Genomic DNA, 22,633 nt, shown 5'->3' on the forward strand with positions numbered 1-22,633 from the left:
ACAACAATAATTCAATTCTAGGTTGCATCAACAGAAATATAATGTTCAGATCAAGGGAAGTAATAATACCATTGTATTCTGCCTCGGGCTCATCTACACTTTGCTTGTCCTGCGTCTAGAAAGCACAGGTCTGAGCAGTTTCCCCCTTGTCCCATGCTTTCTAGGTAGGAGGCTGAGTGGTTTTCCATTTGCCCTACCACTTTCCCTGGGAAAAGCCAGGGGGTTGGACTGGATGACCCTTGGAATCCCTTCCAAGCCTACATTTCTATGGTTCTATGTGGCATTAGGGCCTGGAAACTAATGCATGTTATTGTTTTGTATGTGCATCTTTTAAGGAAATGAGGGTTTCTACGAAAATATGTCTTTAACCCTGCTGGCTGCCATTTTCGCAGTGGAAAAAGTTGCTATTAGCGTCTGTGCTGGCGTTCTCATGTGGTGGAAGAAGCAAAGAGGTAGGAGATTTCACCAAACTGCATGAACCACTTCAAAAATACCCCTTGAAACAGGCAAGGATTAGATAAGGAAAGAACAAAACGTCTCCTCCCATCCATAATCTGTAAGGCTGCAGGTTCCCCAGAACCAAGACTGGGTTCATTCTCCAGTCTGGACCACGCAGAGTCTGGCCCTTGCGCTACATGGCCGCATGGCGAGCTCCTTCTTTAGCATGCTGCACTCCCTGTATGGCAGCAGCAGCAGCCCAGGCCCAAGGTGAGCAGGAACGGATGGAGGGAGGTATGCAAAGGGGGACCCCAGCTCAGCCCAGTCCACATTGACTCCTCTCCACAGGTGTCAGGGAGATTCCCCCGCCAAGGTTTGCATTGGCAGGCAGGGTTCTCCCCTACCCAGGTGGGCAGACCCTGCAGGCCAGTGCCACTTGGCTCCCAAGGGGGGGTCACTGCGGCCCCCCAGGCACCAACAACGCATGCTGTGCTGCTGGCCACCAGGCATTTTTCATCTTCAAGCATTGAACAACTAAGAGATGTGATTAATTGAGTGGACCTTGAATCCCAGATTGAAATGTGCCTCTTAATTTCTCGGCAGGTGATGCTACAGATCCCAAAGCGAAATGAAAAGGTTTCTGCTTGTGTCAAAGGATGTACACAAAGGATGGCCAAAGGATGTACACCCTCCCAAAATTTATAACTCAGTCACGGCTTTCCTGTAGCGACCGGAATTCAATTCGCTTGGGCTCCTTTTAACTTTGTCAGCCATGGGTGGAATCTACACACATATGAAAAACGTTCTGAAAATGCTTTTAAACCCCCCCCCCCCTCCAACATTAAATTTTCCATAAGGCTCACCATCACCATCTAGCGTCACATTGTATATTGCACTTAAACACACACGTTTATTTGCAGCTGTATAGCTTGAGTCCATGGTTTTGCGTGGGAGGACTGGATCTGAAATATGGCTCAGTACACCACGTGACACTGGATCAGTCATGATCTCTCAGCTAACCTACCTAACAGGGTTCTTGTGAGGATAAAATAAAATGCAAGAGTTGGTTCTCTGCTCACTCCATTGCTCCCCCCACCCCCTCGCAAGGAACACATGTTCTCATTGGGTCTCTGAGGGGGATACTGAAGGGTACAGATTTGGGGCACCTTTTTTTCTAGAAGAAAAGCAATGGCCTCTGAGGGAATCTCTCCTCCTGACAGCTGAGCATGACTCTCTCGTGCCTTGTTTCTTTCCAGACTACAACATTTAGCCAAGTAATCAATTTGATCAATCAATTAAAAAGCCCTTGAGCCAACTTCAAAAGTGTTCCAAATTAATTGGATGTAATGGTGCGTACTAATCTCAGTTGTTTTTGATGGGTTATTGCTGTGGATCATGGCATCAGTGAAGTTGCCATAATTTGATATAAAATGTACCCCTCGATGAACTATATTGATGCTGGTACAAGTCTTTATCTTAAATGTGTCCTGGGAGGCATTGATAAAACTTCCTGACCTAATACTTAATGTAAGGATGAGCACCTTAATCCTGTGTTACCAGCAAATATAAATTATCTTCTATTGTAGGAAAGAATGAAGTTCTGCACAGAAAATAAAATCTTGCTCGAAAGGTAAACTCACGATTCAGGAAACATACAGACAACCAGTTAGTCATTTCTCAGTATGGCCGTGTCCTTTCAACTTCAAACTCAGGGAAGTAAGCAGAATAGCAAATGGCCAGGAACTTGTAGGAAATAAACAATAATACAAAGGAATGAAGGTGTTATGACATTCACTCATCCAGAAAGACCCTTCCCTTCTCCATAAAGTAGCATTGGCTCAAAATAATACTTAAGCCCCCTGTTTTTAATATTGGGTGGCTCACGAGCTCCAACGGGACCCCCTTTCACTCTATGCTCTCAAGGATCAGCCCCATACTTTACTGGACACAGACCAGAGGAATGGCTGAGAGATTTCTGATGGTTTAGGGTCTTAAAAGAAGAGGAGGCACAGATTTCTGATGCCTGACTTGTGGTTCCATTAGCCTTCAAAATCACCCCTTTCTTTGCTTTATTTTAGTGTGGGTCTGTGGCACATTGCTCCACTCACTCTCTAGGCTTTGGGGATGGTTAGGGATCCTTTTTACTCTCAAGATCATTGTGTGTATTGTTGTAAACAATAAAAATATGCCCTTTTCCCTTTATGGGGTATCCAAGAGCCCGTATAGGGTCCTTACATGGGTTCCCTATTGGTAGGAGAAAATAACAGAGGCCAACCAGAGAATATTGAGAAGCAAATTGATCTGTTGCAACAGGGTGCTCCCCTCACATGCAGGAAAGGAAGAGGACCTCGAGCAATGGGGTGCAAGGCCTTATATAGACATTTTAAATTCCCTGCCCTGGAGCTCAAGACCACCCCTCCATACGTCATAGAAAAGGTGTTGTTTTTCCTGTCTGCCAGGTTATCTGATAATGCCTTACCTGATTGCCTTTCCTGGTAGTCTGTCACCCTTTGAGATGGTGATTTCCCAATTCCTGAGACAATGGGAAGGTTCCCTGACCCCCTCCCTCCTTGCAGACCAAACTCCATTTGGTCAGTTTGGGAGTCAAAATGTTTTCAGGTTGGTCTTCCTGTGCTGATCTATGTATGTGTTTAGTTGGTACATTTATGAACATTTATTATATATATATAAGACCTTAAATTTTATTATTACAGTATGCTGCGTGATTTTCTGCCTGCTGATGTTGCAACTGTGCTGTCTGGAAACAGCATCGCTATACTCTTGTCCCTTTCATTTCAAGTAATAAATCAGCCTTTCTTTATTCCTCTGGTGTGTGGACTTCTTGGGGCATAAGGTTACGGCTAAACAGGTGTTCATAATGGACACATGGAGGGACTTCAGCAAAAGATTCTAGTCCTCTTGGAGTTATGCATCAAATACATTTGAGTGCTGGACACGCATGTGGGTTTAGACACACACTTTGTACCAGCAGATGCTCTCCCGCAAAGCTTCAACCCTTCCCCATCCATGGCAGATATCACAGAACATCAATCACAGTCTCTCAGTGAACACAGCCCCTTAATGGTCCCTCAGCTGCAGTTTCCCATTTCTGCTTTCTTCCCTAGTGTTGCTCAGGGTGCACAGCCTCCAACATGGAAACAGGGACGTGCTTTTAAGGCTTGTGACATGCACCCACACCCATTTCCACCCTGTGGGTCAGTGATGAATAAACTTGCTCGTCACATGCTAAATTTCTTTTGCCAGTTCCAAGTGGTCAGCATTTGGCAGATGGGATTCATACAATTAAAATGACTGTTTGCACAACAAACGCAGTTTCCTCCCCCTCCAAAACAACAACAACAACCTCAGCCTTTTTGCATTATGGAAATGAAAGCAGGCTTTCTTGTTGATTTTGCAACAGCTAGTCCTCCACTTGGACTTCTGCAGCAGAGGGCGCCCATGGGATATATTCTAGGCTCCTGCTAAAGATCTCATTGACCTTATGAAATAAGATGCAGTTTAAACTCCATTTACCGATTCCTCCATAATACCCCCGGAATGAGAGGGCAGCAGAGCCCTTGGTACCCTGCTGCCTCCATTTATGTGGCGAATTCATGTAACTTTCAGCAGAATTCTCTGGGCTTTAAGGACCCAAAATTTGTGCAATTGGGGGGGGGGAGTGTGTGATGTTCCTATGCTTATGTAGATGTTATCATGTAAATATTAGAGTAATTGCAGTCAACTAGTATGGGATTAAGGGACGCGGGTGGTGCTGTGGGTTAAACCACAGAGCCTAGGACTTGCCGATCAGAAGGTCGGCGGTTCGAATCCCCGCGACGGGGTGAGCTCCCGTTGCTCAGTCCCTGCTCCTGCCAACCAAGCAGTTCTAAAGCACGTCAAAGTGATAAATAGGTACCGCTCCAGAGGGAAGGTAAACGGCGTTTCCGTGCGCTGCTCTGGTTCGCCAGAAGCTGCTTAGTCATGCTGGCCACATGCTGCGGACAAATGCCGGCTCCCGCTGCCAATAAAGCGAGATGAGCTCCACAACCCCAGAGTCGGTCACGAATGGACCTAGTGGTCAGGGTCCCTTTACCTTTACCTTTATTATGTACCTTTAGTATGGGATTGTGTTAAATGTGGTAGGTAAGCACATTAGTTGAATCTGGGTGAAAGTTAGGTTGGGAGGGGGAGGGAGTGTGCTTGGGGTGTAGGAAGCGAATGGTGATTGGGTAGGAGTTTTGAAAGGGAGTTTGAATATTGGTGAGTGATAGTTGTTGGGCTTTAAAGGGGGGATTGTTGAGCTTTTGGGGGGAAATCGCTCAAAGAAGGTTGCTGAGCTTCTTAGGGGAAATTTTCAAAAACCCAGACATTTTGCCAATTTTCTGAAATACACCCCGCCCCCCACCAATTCGGTCATTGGAATCCTGGGGAAATCCAGACAAATGGCAACCCCTCTCAGGAGATTTAAAATTCACAGCATGTTACACATTGAAAGAAACTTATATGAAAATGATGTACCCTTGGTATTTAGCTCCCAGTAAATTAGCAAAAATGTATGAAACAGAGTCAAATGTATGTTGGAAATGTAAGGAAAAGAAGGCACCTTCTATCATATGTGGTGGAAATGGCAGTAAAAGAATTTTGGGAAATGATATATAATGAGTTTTAAAAAATGTTTAAAATAACTTTTTCTATAAAAAAAACCCTGAAGCCTTTCTTTTAGGAATTCTAGGTGCTGAAATTCCAAGGGAGCAGAAAATACTATTTATGTATGCAACCACAGCTGCGCGGATGTTATTGGCCCAGAGATGGAAAGAAGATAAAGTCCCTACCAGAGAAGAATGGCACATTACCGTAAGTTGATGGATTATGCTGAAATGGCTAAAATAACCGGAAGAATTAGAAATCAGGAAGACCAAAATTTTAATAAGGAATGGGGGAGGGGAATTATAATTTATCTTAAAAACAATTGTAAAAAGCTAAAATCGTTGAAAGACTGACGTCCTCAGCCACGCCTTCTTCCTCATGTAGGCAACTAAGTTGCAAAGCAGGAAACCAACACAAGAGCTAACGGTGAAACGATGATAAGCAAGACATTTTTGCATCTGTGGTTCTTTTCCGTATTCGTGGGTAAGTCCTGTATTTTTCTTTTTTTACCGTACAGATTCAAAAGAAGACCATGCTTGATGGATGGGGCTTGGGTGTGTAAATGTCAGGGCTAGGCACAACAGCTCTTTCATACAAAGGCATATAAGACAATTCACAACATCATAGCTTCCTAGCTATGCTACGATCATTCAACAGTTATCATGTGTACCAGCCTTCCAATCTTGCTTGCTGCCGAGGGACCTGAAGTGAAAGTTAAGGCACATTCTCTCTTCATGGCTTTGTTATGGGCTTAGCAACCCTCCTAACACATGCCCCAAATTCACCAGTTGTTAGCACTGCAGTAGAAGGCCGCAGAAGACCAAGCCAAAACTAACAACATGAATTTCAATAGGGACAAATGTAAGGCTCTTCACTTAGGCAGGAAGAACCAGATGCACAAATATAAGGTGGGGAACACCTAGCTTAACAGCAGTACATGTGCAACGGATTTGGGGGTCTTAAGAGACCACAAGCTGAACATGAGTCACCAGTGCGATGCAGCAGCAAAATAAGCTAATACAATTCTAGGGTGCATCAACAGATGTCTAATGTCTAGGTCAAGGGAACGTGTCTGGAAACCAAGCCTTATGAGGAATGGTTGAGGGAGCTGGGTATATTTCGTCTGGAGAAGAGACGACTGAGGGGCAATATGATAGGAATCTTCAGACATCTGAAGGGCTGTCACATGGAATAGGCTTGTGAGACAGGACTTGCCTTGCAGAATCCAAGTGCTTGGTTCTTGTTATGTACTAAGCTCCGAGTATATTTCAGTTCTTTTGTCTTTAACAATACTTTCCACCAGTCACACAATCCAGCATTTCATTGCCTGGTAACAGATATCAAGTGTGTTGAAGAGACGTGGACATTTTCCCCCATGATGTAGATGTCAACTGTCTAGGCTCGGTCTTAGAGGTGGGTGAGCTTGGTGGTTTTGAGCTACAGCTTGTCCTTCAATTAGGTTTAAATGTTTCTATTTCAAGGTCCACTTTGTTGTCTCTTACACTAGGTAAAAATCAGTGGTACTCAGCATTGCTTAGGGCCAACAGATACTATAAGCAATACATTAATAATACAATGGTTTTGTAGTCCACTGGATACCTTTAAAAAAATTTATAATTCTCCTGTATTATTTTTAAGGATTACCAAAAAAAGGACATCCTGTCATAAAGAATGATGACCAAAATATAGGAACTGCTGCAATAAAACACACATTAAAAGTAAAACCAAATTGCTAGGCTTAGTCACATGCTTGCTACAGTTCTATATTTGGGGGGCAATGCTAATTTCCGAAGCTAAAAAAAAGGAAGACATTTGAAGAAGATACAGCTTGAGAAACTGCAGTTCATGGTGATACTCTGTCCCTTAAAGATAAGTTCCCCCCGCTCCATAAAATTTATATGCTGCTTAATTGTGAGGGGGAAACCCTCAAAGCGATAGCACTGCACCAACTGAGGGCCAACGTCTTGTAGTTGAGGAGGCTGTGTCAAAGCTCAGAAAGGAGAGTTTGCAGCAGGAGGAGTTTTGTGCTGAGCATAAGAAATAATAGATGCCTGCAACTAGGGCAACTTGTCCCAGGCCTTCCTTGGTTCCTGTGCGTGAGTGAATGCCTCCGAAAATGTCCAGGCAAGGTGCCACTGGAGAGTTCGATTGCACAAGTAGAGAACTAGGGTGTGTGGATGAAGAAATAGCAAGCCTTTGCTAGTTAAAAATGATCAGGTTGTCTTTTCTTGTACTTTTTGAGTACTTCTGAATAGCCTCTTTCATATATTTAGAGTATCCATTTATTGAGACTTGAAGGCTGGGTAGTATAACTGTTTTGCTCTAAGAAAGGAAGTCCAGGCGATATATTTGGTTTAAGCTGAAACAGCAGTAAAGGCATTTCATGCACCAAAATGCTCAGAAAGGTTCTGCAATTTCACCCAAGCATTGCTATTTGGATAGTGCTAGCAAAGGGTCACAATTGTGTACTTGCTGCACTATATTGCAGGAATGATAAAAATCATCATTTTATCTGTGTTGGCAACAAATTCTTAACAACATTTACAAGATTATTTAAACCTCTTCTGTCTGCTTGCAGTGAATTGGAATCTTAGGAGAGTTCATTTTAACTTTCATAGTGATTTTTTCGATTTCTGTGGCATAAAGAGGAAAGATCTTTCAGATCTAAGTTTTAGATCCATGCAAGTAAAAAAAAAACTAGAAGAACCCACTGAAAGGGCGAACAGGTGCATTCCAAACTGTGCCCACAATACAATCTGATCCAATAAAACAATGACTCCTTTCTCTTATCATCAGAACAGTTGCCTAGATGCTTAACTCCCATATAGCACTGTATTGAATATTTTAACAGTTTTCTACATGTTATCTCAATAAAACTTGCAACAACCCTATAAGGTAGGAATAATTATAACAACATTATCAATGGTAGAGTGCAAGCAAAGGCTCAAGGTCAATCTCCAGCATCTCCAGGGAGGGTTGTGGAAGACTCTTTCCCGAAATCCTAGATAACTGCTCCTTTAAAAAAATTCCCACTATGCAAAAATTCACTTATCCAAAAACAAGGAATTAGTACCCACAGCTTCTGTAGTTGAGAACACATCAGAAATTTTTGTCAGTGGAAATTGTTGACTGGCTAGGCGGATGGAAGTCATTGACTCATTAGACACACGCTCAGCTAACGAGCAATTTCCAGGGAATGCATTGTGTTTGTAAAGCGGAATGTGTGTGTAGTACTTCGTTTTGCAATGACTAGCTCCCTCACTGGCCTTGCGTATGTCTTCAGAGGGTTAAAAGGTGGAGCATAGGGAGACGTGCAAAACAGCACAAGGGATTTTGACAGATGGACGCCCCACCCACCTACCACTCATGTGGTGTCATAATTGCAAAATGTGATTGGCAGCTGAGCAGCCCTGCCCACCTGTCAAACTTGGTCCATGAGAATGATCCTGATCTGACCCTTGGGGCCACAAAGATTCCCATCCCTATCTTAGGCTGGTTTTGTTTTTGTTTTTTTACCAATGCACGCTTTTGTAATTGTTTTTTCTGTTACGATATTCTGGAAACTGCCCTGGGGGTGCTATAATTGGTGCTGGGCAGTCTAAATAACTAAATTGTTTATGCACCATCCCTTTCGTAATGCAGGAATGCTGCTTCCTCTTGTCATAGGGCAAGGAGGAAGTGATAAGTTTCCAGTTGAGAAGCACTTTTGTGTAATCACATACTCATTTAGCAACAGTTCTCTTTAACTTGCAAAAGATGAGATTTTAGAACTCTGTCACTCTCTCTCATTCACGCACACACAAACACACCCTTCCCCCTGCCTGCTTCTTTTGTTGCCTGCCTGGGATATTCATTATGGAATTGTTGGCAGTTCGAATCCCGGTGACGGGGTGAGCTCCCGTTGCTCGGTCCCTGCTCCTGCCAACGTAGCAGTTCGAAAGCACGTCAAAGTGCAAGTAGATAAATAGGTACTGCTCCGGCAGGAAGATAAACGGTGTTTCCGTGCACTGCTCTGGTTTGCCAGAAGCGGCTTAGTCATGCTGGCCACATGACTTGCAAGCTGTACGCTGGCTCCCTCGGCCAATAAAGCGAGATGAGCGCCGCAACCCCAGAGTCTTCCACGACTGGACCTAATGGTCAGGGGTCCCTTTACCTTTACCTTTACCTAATTTATTTATCACATGCCCAAAAGGGCAACCCAAGAGGGGTCCCTAACATCGCCCAGCTTTGCAACTGAAGTGCCAAACAGCCATCCATGGGATGGAGAGGGAGCACAAATTCATTCTTCCCCTCAGGGTCCAACTCAGAAAAACCAACATTACATCTGGTGGACTTTTAAGACTATGTGACATCTTCACTGTATGGCTCCTGGTTGAATGTGAGCAAAAATAAAGCCCTAATCAAAAAAGAGAGAGGGAGGGAATGCAGGTTGGGTTGCAAACTGGAGAAAAGAATATGAAAAGTTGGGGTGATTAAGGAGCATCTTAACCTTCACAACAGCCAGTTTTTCACCCTGAAAATGTAGGCAAGCAAATATTAAAGTCCTCTCTATGTTTATTTCAAAGACTGGCGTGATCAATTTCAGCAGGCATGGATTGCAGCCTTAAAGGCAAAGGGGAGCCCAGAGGCTGCCAGTGCTGCCACAAAGCCTTTGGCAAACTCAGCCTCAGGGTGCTGTGGGGCTGCATTAATTTCAGTCCGTCCGTCCCCAGCCCCCCTTGGGAGGGCATCACTGGGCTCTGCCATTGGAAGGCAAGGCGGCACAGAGCCTTTCAGGGTCTACAAGGAAAGTCTGCCACACAGACAAGGAACACACATCTTGGGACAGGGCTGGGGAATTGCTGGCATTCAGTTCCCCTCATATGACCACAGGCTTGAGTGTGGAGGGCCAGATTGCCCACCCTGTCTCAGGTTATCTGGAAGTGGGGAGCACTGCTCAGACATCGGGGTGGTGTGCAACAATATCATCCAAGTCATGCTCCCAATCCTATAACAATACCGGTAATTACACTGTCTGCAAAGGTCCTTTCTGCCAAATGTACATTAACCCTGCTGGGGAGAGTGGAATAAAAAATCACAAGAGACCAGACAGCTCAGAACCCAGCAGATTTTTCAGGGAATCTGCTTTCAGATACTGAAATGGGTCACTGGGATGGTGTGGTACAATTGGGGAAGGGCTGTGGCTCAGTGGTAAAGCATATGCTTTGCATGCAAAAGGTCCCAAGTTCAATCCCTGGCAAGTTCCAGGAAGGCTGAGAAAGCCTAGCTGGAATCCTGCAGAGCTTCTGCCTGTCAGTGTGGACAATACTAAGCTAGATGGACCAGTGGTCTGACTTGACATAATGCAACTTTCAGTGTTTCTTGACCATTTCTTCCTTCATTTTCTTGACCATGCAGCTTCCTCTGGTGAAAAAAATGCTGAGAAAATGAAAGGAATTCTTGGACAATCTTCAACTTTCCTGCTGAACACTTCAGAACAATTCAAAAAGATTACCTGGCTTAGAACTAAAGGAAAGCAGGATCTTGAAAATTTTGTGGTAGCGATTCCACGAAAGGATCCAGAAGAGAGATGTGAACTCAATGAACAACTTTTAGCATATAGAGGGCGGCTAAATGTCTCTGAGGACTGCAAGACGTTACAAATCAATAATCTAAGTCAAGAGGATTCTGGCACATACAAAGCACAGATCAGGATAGCAGAAGACAAAGATCCAATAAGTGAGATCTTTCCCCTGAGGGTGTATAGTAAGTATTCTAAATATTTCAGGCACCCAGGATTGGGCTCTGATTGAAGCATCTTATGTCTTGAACTGGCTTTCATGTAGAGTCACAAATGATAATAGAGCATCTCTCCTTCAGTCCCTGAACCTGTGCAAATAATTCTGGGCCTGCATCCACACCAGGGCCCTTCTGCACTGATGAGGCCTGCAAGGAGAATTAAAATGGTACTTCATACAACACAATATGGAACTCTATCCAGACCCCCCACAAAAACCCCACCAGGGCCCATCCCCATTACTAAGATCTCACATTAACTCAAGATTATGTCTCATTATCAGCTGTGGCCTAACAGGTTTTTGAGGTGATGGTGCACCCCAGAAGAGCTAGAATGGCAGTTTCCTCCTCCCTTTCCATTTATTTGCAACTGCCTTATTTGCCATTTCTGCTAATTATTGCCCTTTTGTATACCATGCCTCTCTCCCTTCCTGTTCAGAGCATTTATTGGAGGCTGACCTGGAGATTGTCTGTGACCCAAAAGATTATCGTGGTGGGAATGGAACTCTGCAGCTGAACTGCTCGGCAGGCAGCTGGGAAGATGATGCCACGTTCAGCTGGGCCCCAGCCAGCATGAGTGAATCCACTGGGAGATCTCTTGTCACCTGGCACAATTTAGAAGGCAATGATTTGAACTTCACTTGCAAAGTAGAGAACCCTGTTAGCACAGCATCCAAGACAGTGTCTGTCCGGAAAATTTGCAGTGGTAAGATTTGCTTTTCATTTTTCTCTTGGCAGAATTATGCCTCTATTTAAGCTAGTCTTGCAATCCTTTTGTTAATGACATGCTGATCCAGACCTGTGCTTGTCCTCTGCCTAGAAATAGGAATCAGAGCTGTTTTCCACTTCTCCCATGCAGTCTAGGCACGCATCCAGTTTTGCCCTTACCCAGCTGCTATCCCCTGGAAACCCTACTCTTTAGCAATAAATTGGAGCAAATTTTAATCTGATTGGTGGTTGGTATAATTCATTAATAAAGATCAAGTTTCCTCAGGAAAAAGCAGCGGGACCAGGGCAAGTCTGATGGGGGCAAAGACTCAGAAAATGTAGCAAAGCCTCCCAACTGGTTTTGTGGAATTAGAAATGTTGAGATTTACTAACAAGAAATTTGCAGTGGTAAACTCTTTTATCTATTTAAAAGAGGCCTAGAAAGACAGCTCTCCATTCTTTTTCTATGTAGAGTCATGCCTAGGCTTACAAACCTGTTTGAAGGTGACCCAGCTGGGAGGACTGAGGACACAGGGAAGGTAGCAAAACCTCCATTGTGAAACATTTCACCCTTGAAGGGATTTGGCTGTTTTAGCTTATAAACAGAAACCCCACAGCAATAATAATTCCGCAACTGGTATGCAACATGACAATGACAAAAATATTGTATTGCAGTGCTAGCATTTGCATAATTCATTTAGCTTTTTCTAATCATGGATGGAGCAATGGTTCCCCCACTGATCACAAGAAATCTTAACTAGTCTGATTTCACCAGGCCTTTGCCCACACGTATAACATTAAGGACTAGAAACTTGCTTTAAAAATATATATGAAAGGAATAATTGGTCAGAATCTCCATATGGGGAATCATTTGGAATTATTTCCTTTGTAGAATCACAGAATACCATTTGGTTCAATTCCTGTTGGTGCAGGACACTGGTGCGCTGTGACAAAGCTGTAATAGGTACTGATCCATCCTCCCAACAAATGGGACTCCACTGCTCATGGGGGATACCAAATTTCCCACAAAGCTTCCCTCCCCCTGCCAAAGGTAAAGATGGAGGATAAAGCCTCTCTCACTAAGCACAGATTAGGGAGTAATGTGTCCTCACTACAAGAAAACCTAGCAAATTGACAGCCAAATAGTTAGAGAAACCACCTCACACCCACCCATGAAATGTCTGTAAAATACCAGAATAAAGAGAATGGAACACTCAAGAGCACTACAGAGAAATAAGTGTTTGGTGTAGCTTGCGAGTGAGTGAGATTCAGCTGCATCAAGGCAAAAAGGGGGCAGATCAGCGCCCCCACCACTTCCACCTGTTGGGTTGCCTTGGGGCCTAGGCAGTGGGAGCAGCCAGGGTTCGATAAAGCAGAAACAGGCTCATCTAAGACTCAAGTAGCTCAGCTAAACCAAGCAAGGCGATTACGCTGAAAACGGAAGGAAGTGTGGGTGTTTTACAGTCACGCTCACGCAAATTTGTGTGTTTATGTGTCATGCATGCAAGAGCGAGCGAGCGAGAAACTCACTAGCTAGCTACTCCCTGTGAGCGGATATTATATCTGTGCTACCTGCAATGTAGGGTGGGGGGTTTACACATGATTCATGCATACCCCTTTAAAAAGGCCCCTTCCCACAAACAGAAGCTTGGCTGTGACTGCTCTACTCAACAGGCTAGTGAATACGATTAGGGGACTTATTTTCTTAAGTAACAGAAGAGCTGCGAACGCTGCGACCCTCCACCTGCAAATGGAAATAATGCAGCCAATGCGACACAGGATGTTCACCTAAGATGGGCCCTTTCAGGCCTGGGGGCCAAGTGCAGACACAAGCCTCTCTACCAAGCCCTTAGGAACCCTCCCCACACAAAACCAACCACACACCCCTTCTTCCTCAGGCCACATCCTTCGCTAGCCCTGCTTTGCATCGTCCTCGAGGGACTGAAACATGCCCTTCAATGGTGCTTCTTGGGCCACATTCACACCATGCCACTTTAAACAGTCATGGCTTCCTGCCCCCCCCCAAGCATTCTGGGAGCTGTTGTTTGTGAAGGGTGCTGAGGGTTGTTAGGAGGCCACAATTCCTCTCCCAGAGCTACAATTCCCACAGTTCCCCGTGAAGAGAGATTGGTACTTAAACCACCACACAAAAGCGTAGCTCTGTGAGAGGAATAAGGGCCTTCCCCACAGCTCTCAGTGCCCTCAACAAAATGCAGCTCCCAGAATGCTTCAGGGGAAGCCATGGCTATTGTGTGCTTGATATATATGATGTGAATGTGGCCTTGCTTGCCTAGATGGACAAGGAAGGAGTGTGTGAATCTGTGTAGAGGCTTACTCATGTGTAGACCCCATATTTGCAAGCTACACAACTCTGATGTAGAAACCTGCTACATCAACACTCTTAAGCCTGCATTTTTTTGGCACCAATGTTTTCAAGATCTGAGGGCTGCCTCTACAGTTTGACAACTCCCTGCTGTTCACAATGATTCCAGGAGGTCCTACCTGGTTCGTCCTCTGAGGACCCTGAGACCGGGTTAGGTCTAGGCTTTAGGCTGACTAGTAGTCAGAAACCAAAAAACCCCAACATTTTATGGCTTTTACTGCAGTGGGGAGGTCAGGCATTCTCTAAGGCCCTAGCAGAAATCCCAAGAGCTCAAATTGCTGATCAGCATATCCTAACTAACCAACACAGACACTTCAGTGGAACAGTAACGTTCCTTCCAAAGGCAGTTTTCCAGTGCAAGGTGCACAGAACTCTTTTTCCAAATCTTTGCCAATTTGCCTGATCTCTCTTTCCAATCTGCTCTCTCGCACTCGCTCCCTGTCCCATCGGCTCGTGCAGAGCACCAAGAGACGACACCTGGGATGTGGTCCCCCCCGCAGACTGGTGAGCTCCACTCCCTGTTCTTTGTTGTTTGTGCCCCTTCACTTAAATCTTTGGAAAGTCTTGTGCTGCCCTCTGTCTCAAGGGGGTCAGTCCCCAGAGCAGAAAACAGGGTGCAAATATCCCCAAGTGAGTCAATCCAGCCACATGTTAAATAAAGGACAGAGGCCAGGAGTTAGAATCTCTAGCCAATGTAACTTGTGGCCATGGATAAATGCCTTCCTCAAGATGACATTTACATGGAATCTTTTGTGTCATGCCAGGTGGCATACTGTAGTTTGATGGGATAAACTGTAATGAACAATATAGTTAGCTTTTCTGTGCCTTTATGCATAGCCATTGTGTTGGAGTGCTTTGTGTGTGCATGTCCATTGTACATTATTTTAGGTGTGGGGGTGGGGTGGGGATACAGTTAAATGCTTGTACAAGAAACAGAAAACTGCATCCGATAATATTATCTTTCAAATGCAGCCAACTGCTCTGCCTTAACTGCTCAGGAAACAGCAGGCACAGGAGATGTGTTGACATCTCTGATAAAGCTTAGAGCTCAGGCCCTGCGCTATACCATGAAGCTAATTCTGGCATTGCCCAAACAGCTGGGCCACGTGTGTTCTGGGGAGGGGGGGTGCAGAGAAGAGTCATATGAGAAGAGGTTAAAGGTAAGCTAACCTGCAGGTTTCCTCAACCTGGTGCCCCCAAACATCTGAGCAGCAGCAGGTCACAGTCCTCCAGCAGGATATTAGCAAAGCAAATATCTTTGCATAAGGGTTGTGTGGGCACCAAAGATGAGAAGAAGAAGAAGAAGAAGAAGAAGAAGAAGAAGAAGAAGAAGAAGAAGAAGAAGAAGAAGAAGAAGAAGAAGAAATATTATTTATATCCTGCCCTCCCCAGCCGAAGCTGGGCTCAGGGCAGCTAACAACAATCAAAATAATCCAACATTCTAAAAACATTCATTATAAAATTAATTAAAATCAAATTAAAATCAAATTGATGGCAATCATCAAGCAAAATTCTGTGCAGATTGCCAGAGGAGGGGGTCAGGCTGCGCCCTGACCAAAGGCCTGGTGGAACAGTTCTGTCTTGCAGGCCCTGCGGAAAGATGTCAGATCCCGCAGGGCCCTAGTCTCTTGTGACAGAGCGTTCCACCAGATTGGAGCTGCGGCCGAGAAAGCCCTGGCTTAAGATACTTCTCCCCCCCCCCCCCACCTCACATGCCCTGCTGAGGAGGGCTGAACCCTGGAGAAAGACAGGGCTTCAAGGGAAGTTCCATGTAGAGTACATTGCAGTAATCAATATCCAATATTAGCCATTATTAGTTAATTTGCCCCATTATATAGCAACCCGAGAGAGATTTTTGAAATGCTTGTTGAAAATGGAAGCAGGAATGCCCCAGTAGAAATGGTTCAGTTTCGTTTGAGTGAGACTATGGTTTTGTAGTAAAAGTGGAGCCAAACCAGATTAGAACAAGGATGTTAGATTTATAGCTGTGAATTGTTTCAGAGACTCTGAAGTTGGGTTAGTTAATCTCCTTTCTCTCTCTGGTATTTGTTATACTCCCATTATGTCTGTATAAATGTATTGACTGCATTACTGTATAGTAATCTCCCCGTTAGGTTAACAGTGCATGGGCTACTGTGACCAGCCTATCCCAGTCCAGTAACCTCCGTAGCTGGAAATAGGGACCCTGTGCCAATGAGGTTACTTATGACTTTACTGGCAAAGCGATATCTGGGAATCCCCCCCAAAAAAGAACCCCGATGGGTGTGCAGTCCCATCCAAAACAGGCGTGAGGAATCACCCACAGACCAGTGTAGCTCCATTTACAGAATGAAAGATTACACAGCAAGAGGCTAGGTTTTTTATTATTTAATGCTATATGTTTAAAAGTCCCAAGGAGATTTAAAATATATTAAGTGATATATTAAGGTTGTTGCAAACCTCTGACACTCTCACCTGTACTGTTAAGTATGAACTACACTGCAGGGGTGCATAACAGAAGCCACTCTCTTCTAGAATTTCTCCATTTGTTTCTATGGGGAGCTCTCACTTCCATCCCTGGGGATGCAGTTAGAAATACCTGTAACTTAGTAGCATGAACCAAGAAATGGCCTATCCAGACAATGAGATGATTCATTCTGCCCTTTCTAGTACCTATGTGTCTCGTTCTTTCCCTTCCCTTTCCACATGTTCTCCATTCCATTCCCCCTCCCACCCAGTTGCCATTTTCTCCCCTCAGTCCAATTAGTCAACATTCTTTGCCATTGACTTCTCATTGGTTCCACCTGTTGCTTGTTGCTCACTCTGAGCCCCTCTGATTCTCACTGTGAACCCAGCAAGATGGTGGCCTCCATGGAAATTGGTTAGCTCTGTGCCCACCCTCTGTCCCTTGTTGCATCCCCCCACCCTCCCAAATTGTAATTCTTCTTCATCTCTGTGACTTATACCACATGGGTTCTCTATACCACCACTACTACCAGGAAGAGGGTGTCCATTGGCCAAGCAAGACAAGAGCCTTCTCCTAACCTAGTTAAAAAGGAGGGAGCATTAACTCTTACCTGCCACCACCAAATTGCCCCCCTTCAATCTCCAGTTTCCCCTGAGACTCTATTATGCTACATTAAATGCTGTTGCACACACCCCAGTCTTCAAGCAGGGGTTCCTGTGCTTACCCAGGGTTTGGTTTCCTTGGAATGAAGGTCAGTGGAAACCATGGTGTCTTTGGGATATATTATTTTATTTTCACATATATGCAACTTCAGCATAGGATGTAAGGACTCACAGCATCAACACCCCCAAAAGCTCTTGCTTTCCCTTTAGGATTCCAGCGAAGCCCCAAAGCAGAACTTTGGGTCCCGCACAGAACAGACATGCCTGTGTCTCCAGCTTCCAGCATCAGCCAACCATTCTCTCTCACTCTTGCATACACAGCCTCCCTTGGCCTGCTGTTCTCCATCCTTAGGATGACATGGCATCTGACCCAATCATCTCTAAGACACCCTCTTTGAACATGTAAATGGCAGTACTTAATTCACCAGGCAAAGCCATTCCATTAACAAAGGCAGTAGCAAGACCAGTTCACCAGGTTTTGCCTTATAGATTTTAATCTGACAATCGTGGGATCACAGGTTTGGAAGGGACTTGTGGATCTCGTTCAGACTGACTCTCCCCAACCTATAATGATAGGATAGCACATTTAACATCATGTGCAGTGTTGCCCTAGCAGAATCTGTTGCATGCCCCCAAACCATTTGCAGTATGTTCTTTGTGCCTATTCCTTACCCAGCATGCCTAGAGAAAGATGATCCATGGACCTTCTTCCTCTGTGTGCTTGCAAGGTTAGCAGGTGATGTCAGTGGGCATTCCATACCACCAGAAAGCCTGCTACAAATGGTGGTATCTTTAAGATATATGGTTCTATTTACACATCTATACAACCTGAGCATAGGCAAGAGTGGCTTACAGCATTAACCCCACAACAGATCTTGCTTCCTCATTAGGGCATAGCTGTCAACTTTTCCATTTTCTTGCAAAGAATCCTATTCGGAATAAGGGAATTTCCCTTTTAAAAAAGGAAAACTTTGACAGCTATGCATTAGGGTTTCAGGGGACCCCCAAAGTCCAACACAGAGCAAGACATGTCTCTAGATACCAGCATCAGCCAACTCACACACACAACTCTCCCAAACACAGCCCCCTTACCCTATTGCTCTCCATCCTAGGATGATCTGGCATTCAGCCAGGTACAGTGGGGGAAAGCCCACCCATTTGTCTCTATGGCAACGGAGCTCACTTTTTAAAGATGCAAAGGAACTGGCCTGACAGGTTTCAGCAAAGTTCCACCTATAGATTCTAGCTTCCCATACACATGATCACAGGTTTGTAAGGGACCCAGGGTATTATTCCATAACAAGACAAAAATGTGTATACTGGGCCAAATTGTGTACAAAATTACATATAGTAGGACTGATGTGCCCTAAAATGCACACAAATGCTTATGCACTGCACTTTTAAAAATTATTGCTATGGGGCAAAACAAAAGATTGGAAAAAGAAGAAATTGAGAGAAACCATAATCAACAGATCCAACTGTACCTGGGCAGGGTTCACCTGCCAAGCTTTTGTGTGTCATGAAGCATTTAAAAGCAAAGGCAATTTCTCCCGTCACAATGGATGTTATTTTCTTGTTCCACAGCTGTGTTATTTTATGTCTTAAATGTCATTATGTGTACTCTATAGTACACGAATACTTAAAAAAAATTGTTTTAAAGACTTCCAATAAAAAAAATGTTGGCACCTTTGCAAAATGGCACCTTATGCCCAAGGGTGGGCCCTTTGTAGACTGGGGGTGTTGGTCTATAATCCAAAGGTGCTGTCAAAGGTTTGAGATGTCACAGCAGATTTTTTAGAAGAAGTTTTCCTTCTTTGTATGGCAGTTATTTACTTTTATTCAGTGTTTTTTTTCTGGGGGGATGCAGGGGTGCGCATACTCCTAAACATTTTGTGAATCTAAGTTTGGCCTCATTGAGGGGCAGTATTTCAATATGAGTAGGAAAAGTATTGTAATTTGGTTGAATCTTAACAAGGAAGTCAGAGTAGAAATAACTGTCTACCATTAAATTACAATTTTATATTTGAGTTTAACCTAAATATTGGATTTAAGATCATAAACAAGATGATAATTTGCTTGGAAAAATTTGTTTGTAATGATGAAAGTGGAAGCGGGAGACGTGAGGGAGTCCACAATAGAATGAAAGGATGTTATGAAACTTATTTTGTTTGTTAAATATGCATTTGTATGAAAAAAAAACTCAATAAAATATTATATATATAAAAAAAAACAATATGAGTAGGAAAATGAGAGTACCCTAAACATTTTTTTTTAGAAAAAAGCACTTCTTGTCCTCCACCTAATTTCATCTGCCACATTCCTTTGTCAGCCTAAATCAGAGGTGGTGGGGGCTGTTCTTTTTTTTTTTTTTTAAAGCATACGCTAAAGATCAGATATTACAGTGAATGAGTTGCTGACATAAGAATAGGTTTATTCAGAAAAAAAGTTATGCAATTTAAGTAGGCTTAGCAAAGCCCTTGTGACTTAGCTTCTGCAATGTTTTCACAATTCTATCATTACTACTGGAATTACTAAATTATATTGTTGTTTGTTTGTTTGTTTGTTTGTTTGTTTGTTTGTTTGTTTAAGAAGGCAAACCTACTGGCAGCACCTCTACGGTCATAGGGTCTATCTTTGCAGTGGTAGTTGTAATCACCATCACCTGCGCTGGACTTTTTGTGTGTTGGAAGAAGAAAAGAGGTAAGGGTTTCACACAACTATCTGAACCGCTTTAAAATTCCCTGTTGAAAAAGTGAACGAATCTAAACTAAGAGAATCATAGAATTGTTGAGTTGGTCATCTAGTCCTCACAGAGATACAGTTCTCTGGGAAGAAGGATTGATTGTTAAACTTCTTGGAGACGTAGCCCTGAGAGAGGCCACTCTTGATCACAGCCCAGAGTAGTTGACATCCATCAGCCATCCATTGGGCTAGTCTCTTTTTTATATATGCAATATTTTTTATTAGTTTTACATAGAAATTAACAAGCATAACAATTCAAAAAGAAAAAACAAACAAAATGAAAAGGTTCTCTCGAAACTTCAGACCTCCCTCTTCCCTCCCTGGGTTCCATTTCTAAATTTTATTCCTGCATCTATTAAATATCCATAGCATCCAAAATTCTTGTTACTTTACAAGTGTCATTGTCATTCCTGCCAATGATTTCAACTGTTTGCAGTGGTCTCTCAAATATGTTTAAAAGTTATTCCAGTCTTTCACAAATATTTGGTCTTCCTGGTTTCTGATCTTTCCCATCAATCTTGCCATTTTGGCATATTCCACCAGCTTGGTCTGCCACTCGGTACTTTTTCTTCTTTCCAACTCTGGGCTAAGAGCATCCTTGCTGCTGTCATTGCATACATAAACAATCTTTTCTTTTGGTAGGTCCACACCTATGATTCCTAACAGAAAAGCTTCTGGGTTTTTTTTAACAAAGGTTATCTTAAACATTTCCCCCCCAATTCATTACGGTATATATCATTTCCCAGAAAGCTTTTACCACCCCACATGACCACCACGTATGATAAAAAGTACCTTCCTTCCTTTTACATTTCCAGCACACATTTGAACTGGTTCTATACATCTCAATCCACCTGCTGACGCATTGAGCCATATGCAGTCTGACTAGGGGAATCAGCGAAGTCCCTGCAATTGGCACGGTCAGCGCTTGGATTTGTGGGTGGCACAGCCCCGGGGGGGGGGGGACACAGAAAAGGTCTTCCTCTCCTTTCCTGCCTAAGTGTGAAAGTGCTGTCCCTGCTAGGGTTGCCAGCTCTTTTTACCAGACCTTGCTCCTCTCCCCGTTGCATCTCCTTGCTCTGCAGATAGTGAACAGCTTTACTGGCTGGTACCTGTGTCCAACATATGATAGTAGACCAAGCAGGATTATCTTTCCCCCTGGTCAATTGGCAACACTTACCAACAAAGGGATAGTTGTACAAAGCTCAGTGCTACTTGGCACCAGTGGCTATTCCACAGGCTCCTGCATGAAAAACAGCCCTGCAGCAAATTGCTGAAGGGAGGGGAGATCAGCATTAAGACATCTGTGCCTGCTTTTGTTCTGCTCACTTCCCCTTTTTCACTTTGTGTTTTTTTTTCTCCTTTCCAAAGGTTCCCACAGGAAACAGCTGGATTCTGCACCTCAGTCAGGTAAAACAGCCGCCACTGCCTGCTTTGACAGTGCCCATCCAACCCCCATAGGAATAGTGGGCAATTCCTCTTCTCATGATCCTAGAATTTGTAGTCATCCCATGTGAAATAGATTTGCAGAAGATTCAGGACAGGCAGACAAAGGATAGTACTTTGCCACAAAATGCCTAATTGATTCATGTCCTTCACTGGGCTAGTGGCTACTAGGAGGGGATTAAGCAAATTCCTGGAGGCAGCCTGTCTCTGAATCCCTGTTGCTGAGGGTCGGAAGTAGGCAGAGGGCTGTCGCACCCATGGCTTGCTCATGGGCTTCCCATAATGTGCATCTGGTTGGCCACTGTGAGAACAGGATGTTGGATTAGACGGGCCTTTGGCCTGATCCAGCAGCCAGCTTCTTAGGTTCCTAGAATAATTGTGGAGGAGTGGTGCAGCAGGTTTTTGCAACAGGTCTCTGCACACTTCAGCCAGTCCGTTTAAACTTGCTCTCCTTTCTATCAAGTGGGACAGTTTCAAAGCACGTTTTTTAGCTTTGAGCAGTGAACAATTAATAGATGTGATAATCAGCGAAGTAGACTTTCAATCCCAGGTTGAAATATGTCTCCTAATTACTTGGCAGGTGGTGCTACAGATCCCTGAGTGAGGCGAGGGGCCCTCTGCACACACACACACCCCTCTGGCCTCTCCCCAGAGCCGGCTACGAGTTTCTGCACACTGTTTGCAACAGGATGTCCCCACCACCCCACTGCCACCTTCCCTGTCTGACTCGGTGCTCCCTTGCTCCCTCACATCACGCATCCCCTTCTCCTTTTGCCGTCCCACTGGCAGGAGCTGAGTGCGACTCGCTTGGGCTCCTGTTAAACCTGCCACAGTTACAGTGTTGAACTAGTGCTAGGGAAACCCAGGTTCAAATCACCCCTTTGCTCACATTGCGCCATTCGGTATCTTTTGACTAACCTACCTCACAGGGTTGTTGTGAGGAGAAGATGGAAATATTTTTTTATTGTTAATGGCAGCAACCATGATAAAATGCAACAGCTGGTGCTCTGCTCCTTCCCTCCCTCCCTGCCCCAGTACCTATGCTTTCACTGGGTTTCTGAGGGAATCACCCACTTCCTCCTCGAAGTGGAGTGTGACACTCGTCTCTGTTGTGGGTCCTGGCTGGTGTGTGACTACACTGTCCGCTGACCACCAGCCCTCCTTATTCAGGCTGCAGCATTTTGCCAATTAACTGGTTAGATTAACCAGTTTAAAAAGTCTACGGGTCAGCTTCAAAAGTGCCCTAAATTAATTGGATATCTGATAATTTTGAACCAACGCTGTACAACAACACCTTAGAATTGGCATCCCCTCATACCTTCCCTCTCTCCCTGCACACATGGGAAGGCCTCTGCTAAGGTGGTGACACTTTTGAGACATGTGTGTGTG

The 22,633-nt window shown here is 44.2% G+C and overlaps 1 protein-coding gene across 7 annotated transcripts in view; it reads left to right on the forward strand.

The window, feature by feature from the left end:
• LOC309359044 (SLAM family member 5-like) overlaps positions 1-22,633 on the forward strand; it is a 114,713-nt gene that overhangs the window by 5,794 nt on the left and 86,286 nt on the right. For 3 of the 7 annotated variants that reach the window (XR_014163706.1, XM_081892489.1, XM_081892486.1), the window contains exons 2-6: positions 10,483-10,830; positions 11,300-11,566; positions 14,411-14,455; positions 19,649-19,759; positions 21,170-21,208. Coding sequence is in view for 6 of the 7 variants with exons in the window: in XM_081892489.1 (XP_081748615.1) it covers positions 10,483-10,830; positions 11,300-11,566; positions 14,411-14,455; positions 19,649-19,759; positions 21,170-21,208 (810 nt within the window). In the remaining variant the exon portion in view is untranslated. Of the gene's footprint in view, positions 1-5,143; positions 5,569-10,482; positions 10,831-11,299; positions 11,567-14,410; positions 14,456-19,648; positions 19,760-21,169; positions 21,209-22,633 lie in introns of those variants that run through there. The other 4 variants (XM_081892487.1, XM_081892488.1, XM_081892491.1 and 1 more) reach the window with 4 other exon arrangements.

This window comes from Podarcis melisellensis, assembly GCF_964234715.1.
Source record: "Podarcis melisellensis genome assembly, chromosome: 16".
NCBI classification, from domain to species: Eukaryota; Metazoa; Chordata; class Lepidosauria; order Squamata; family Lacertidae; genus Podarcis; species Podarcis melisellensis.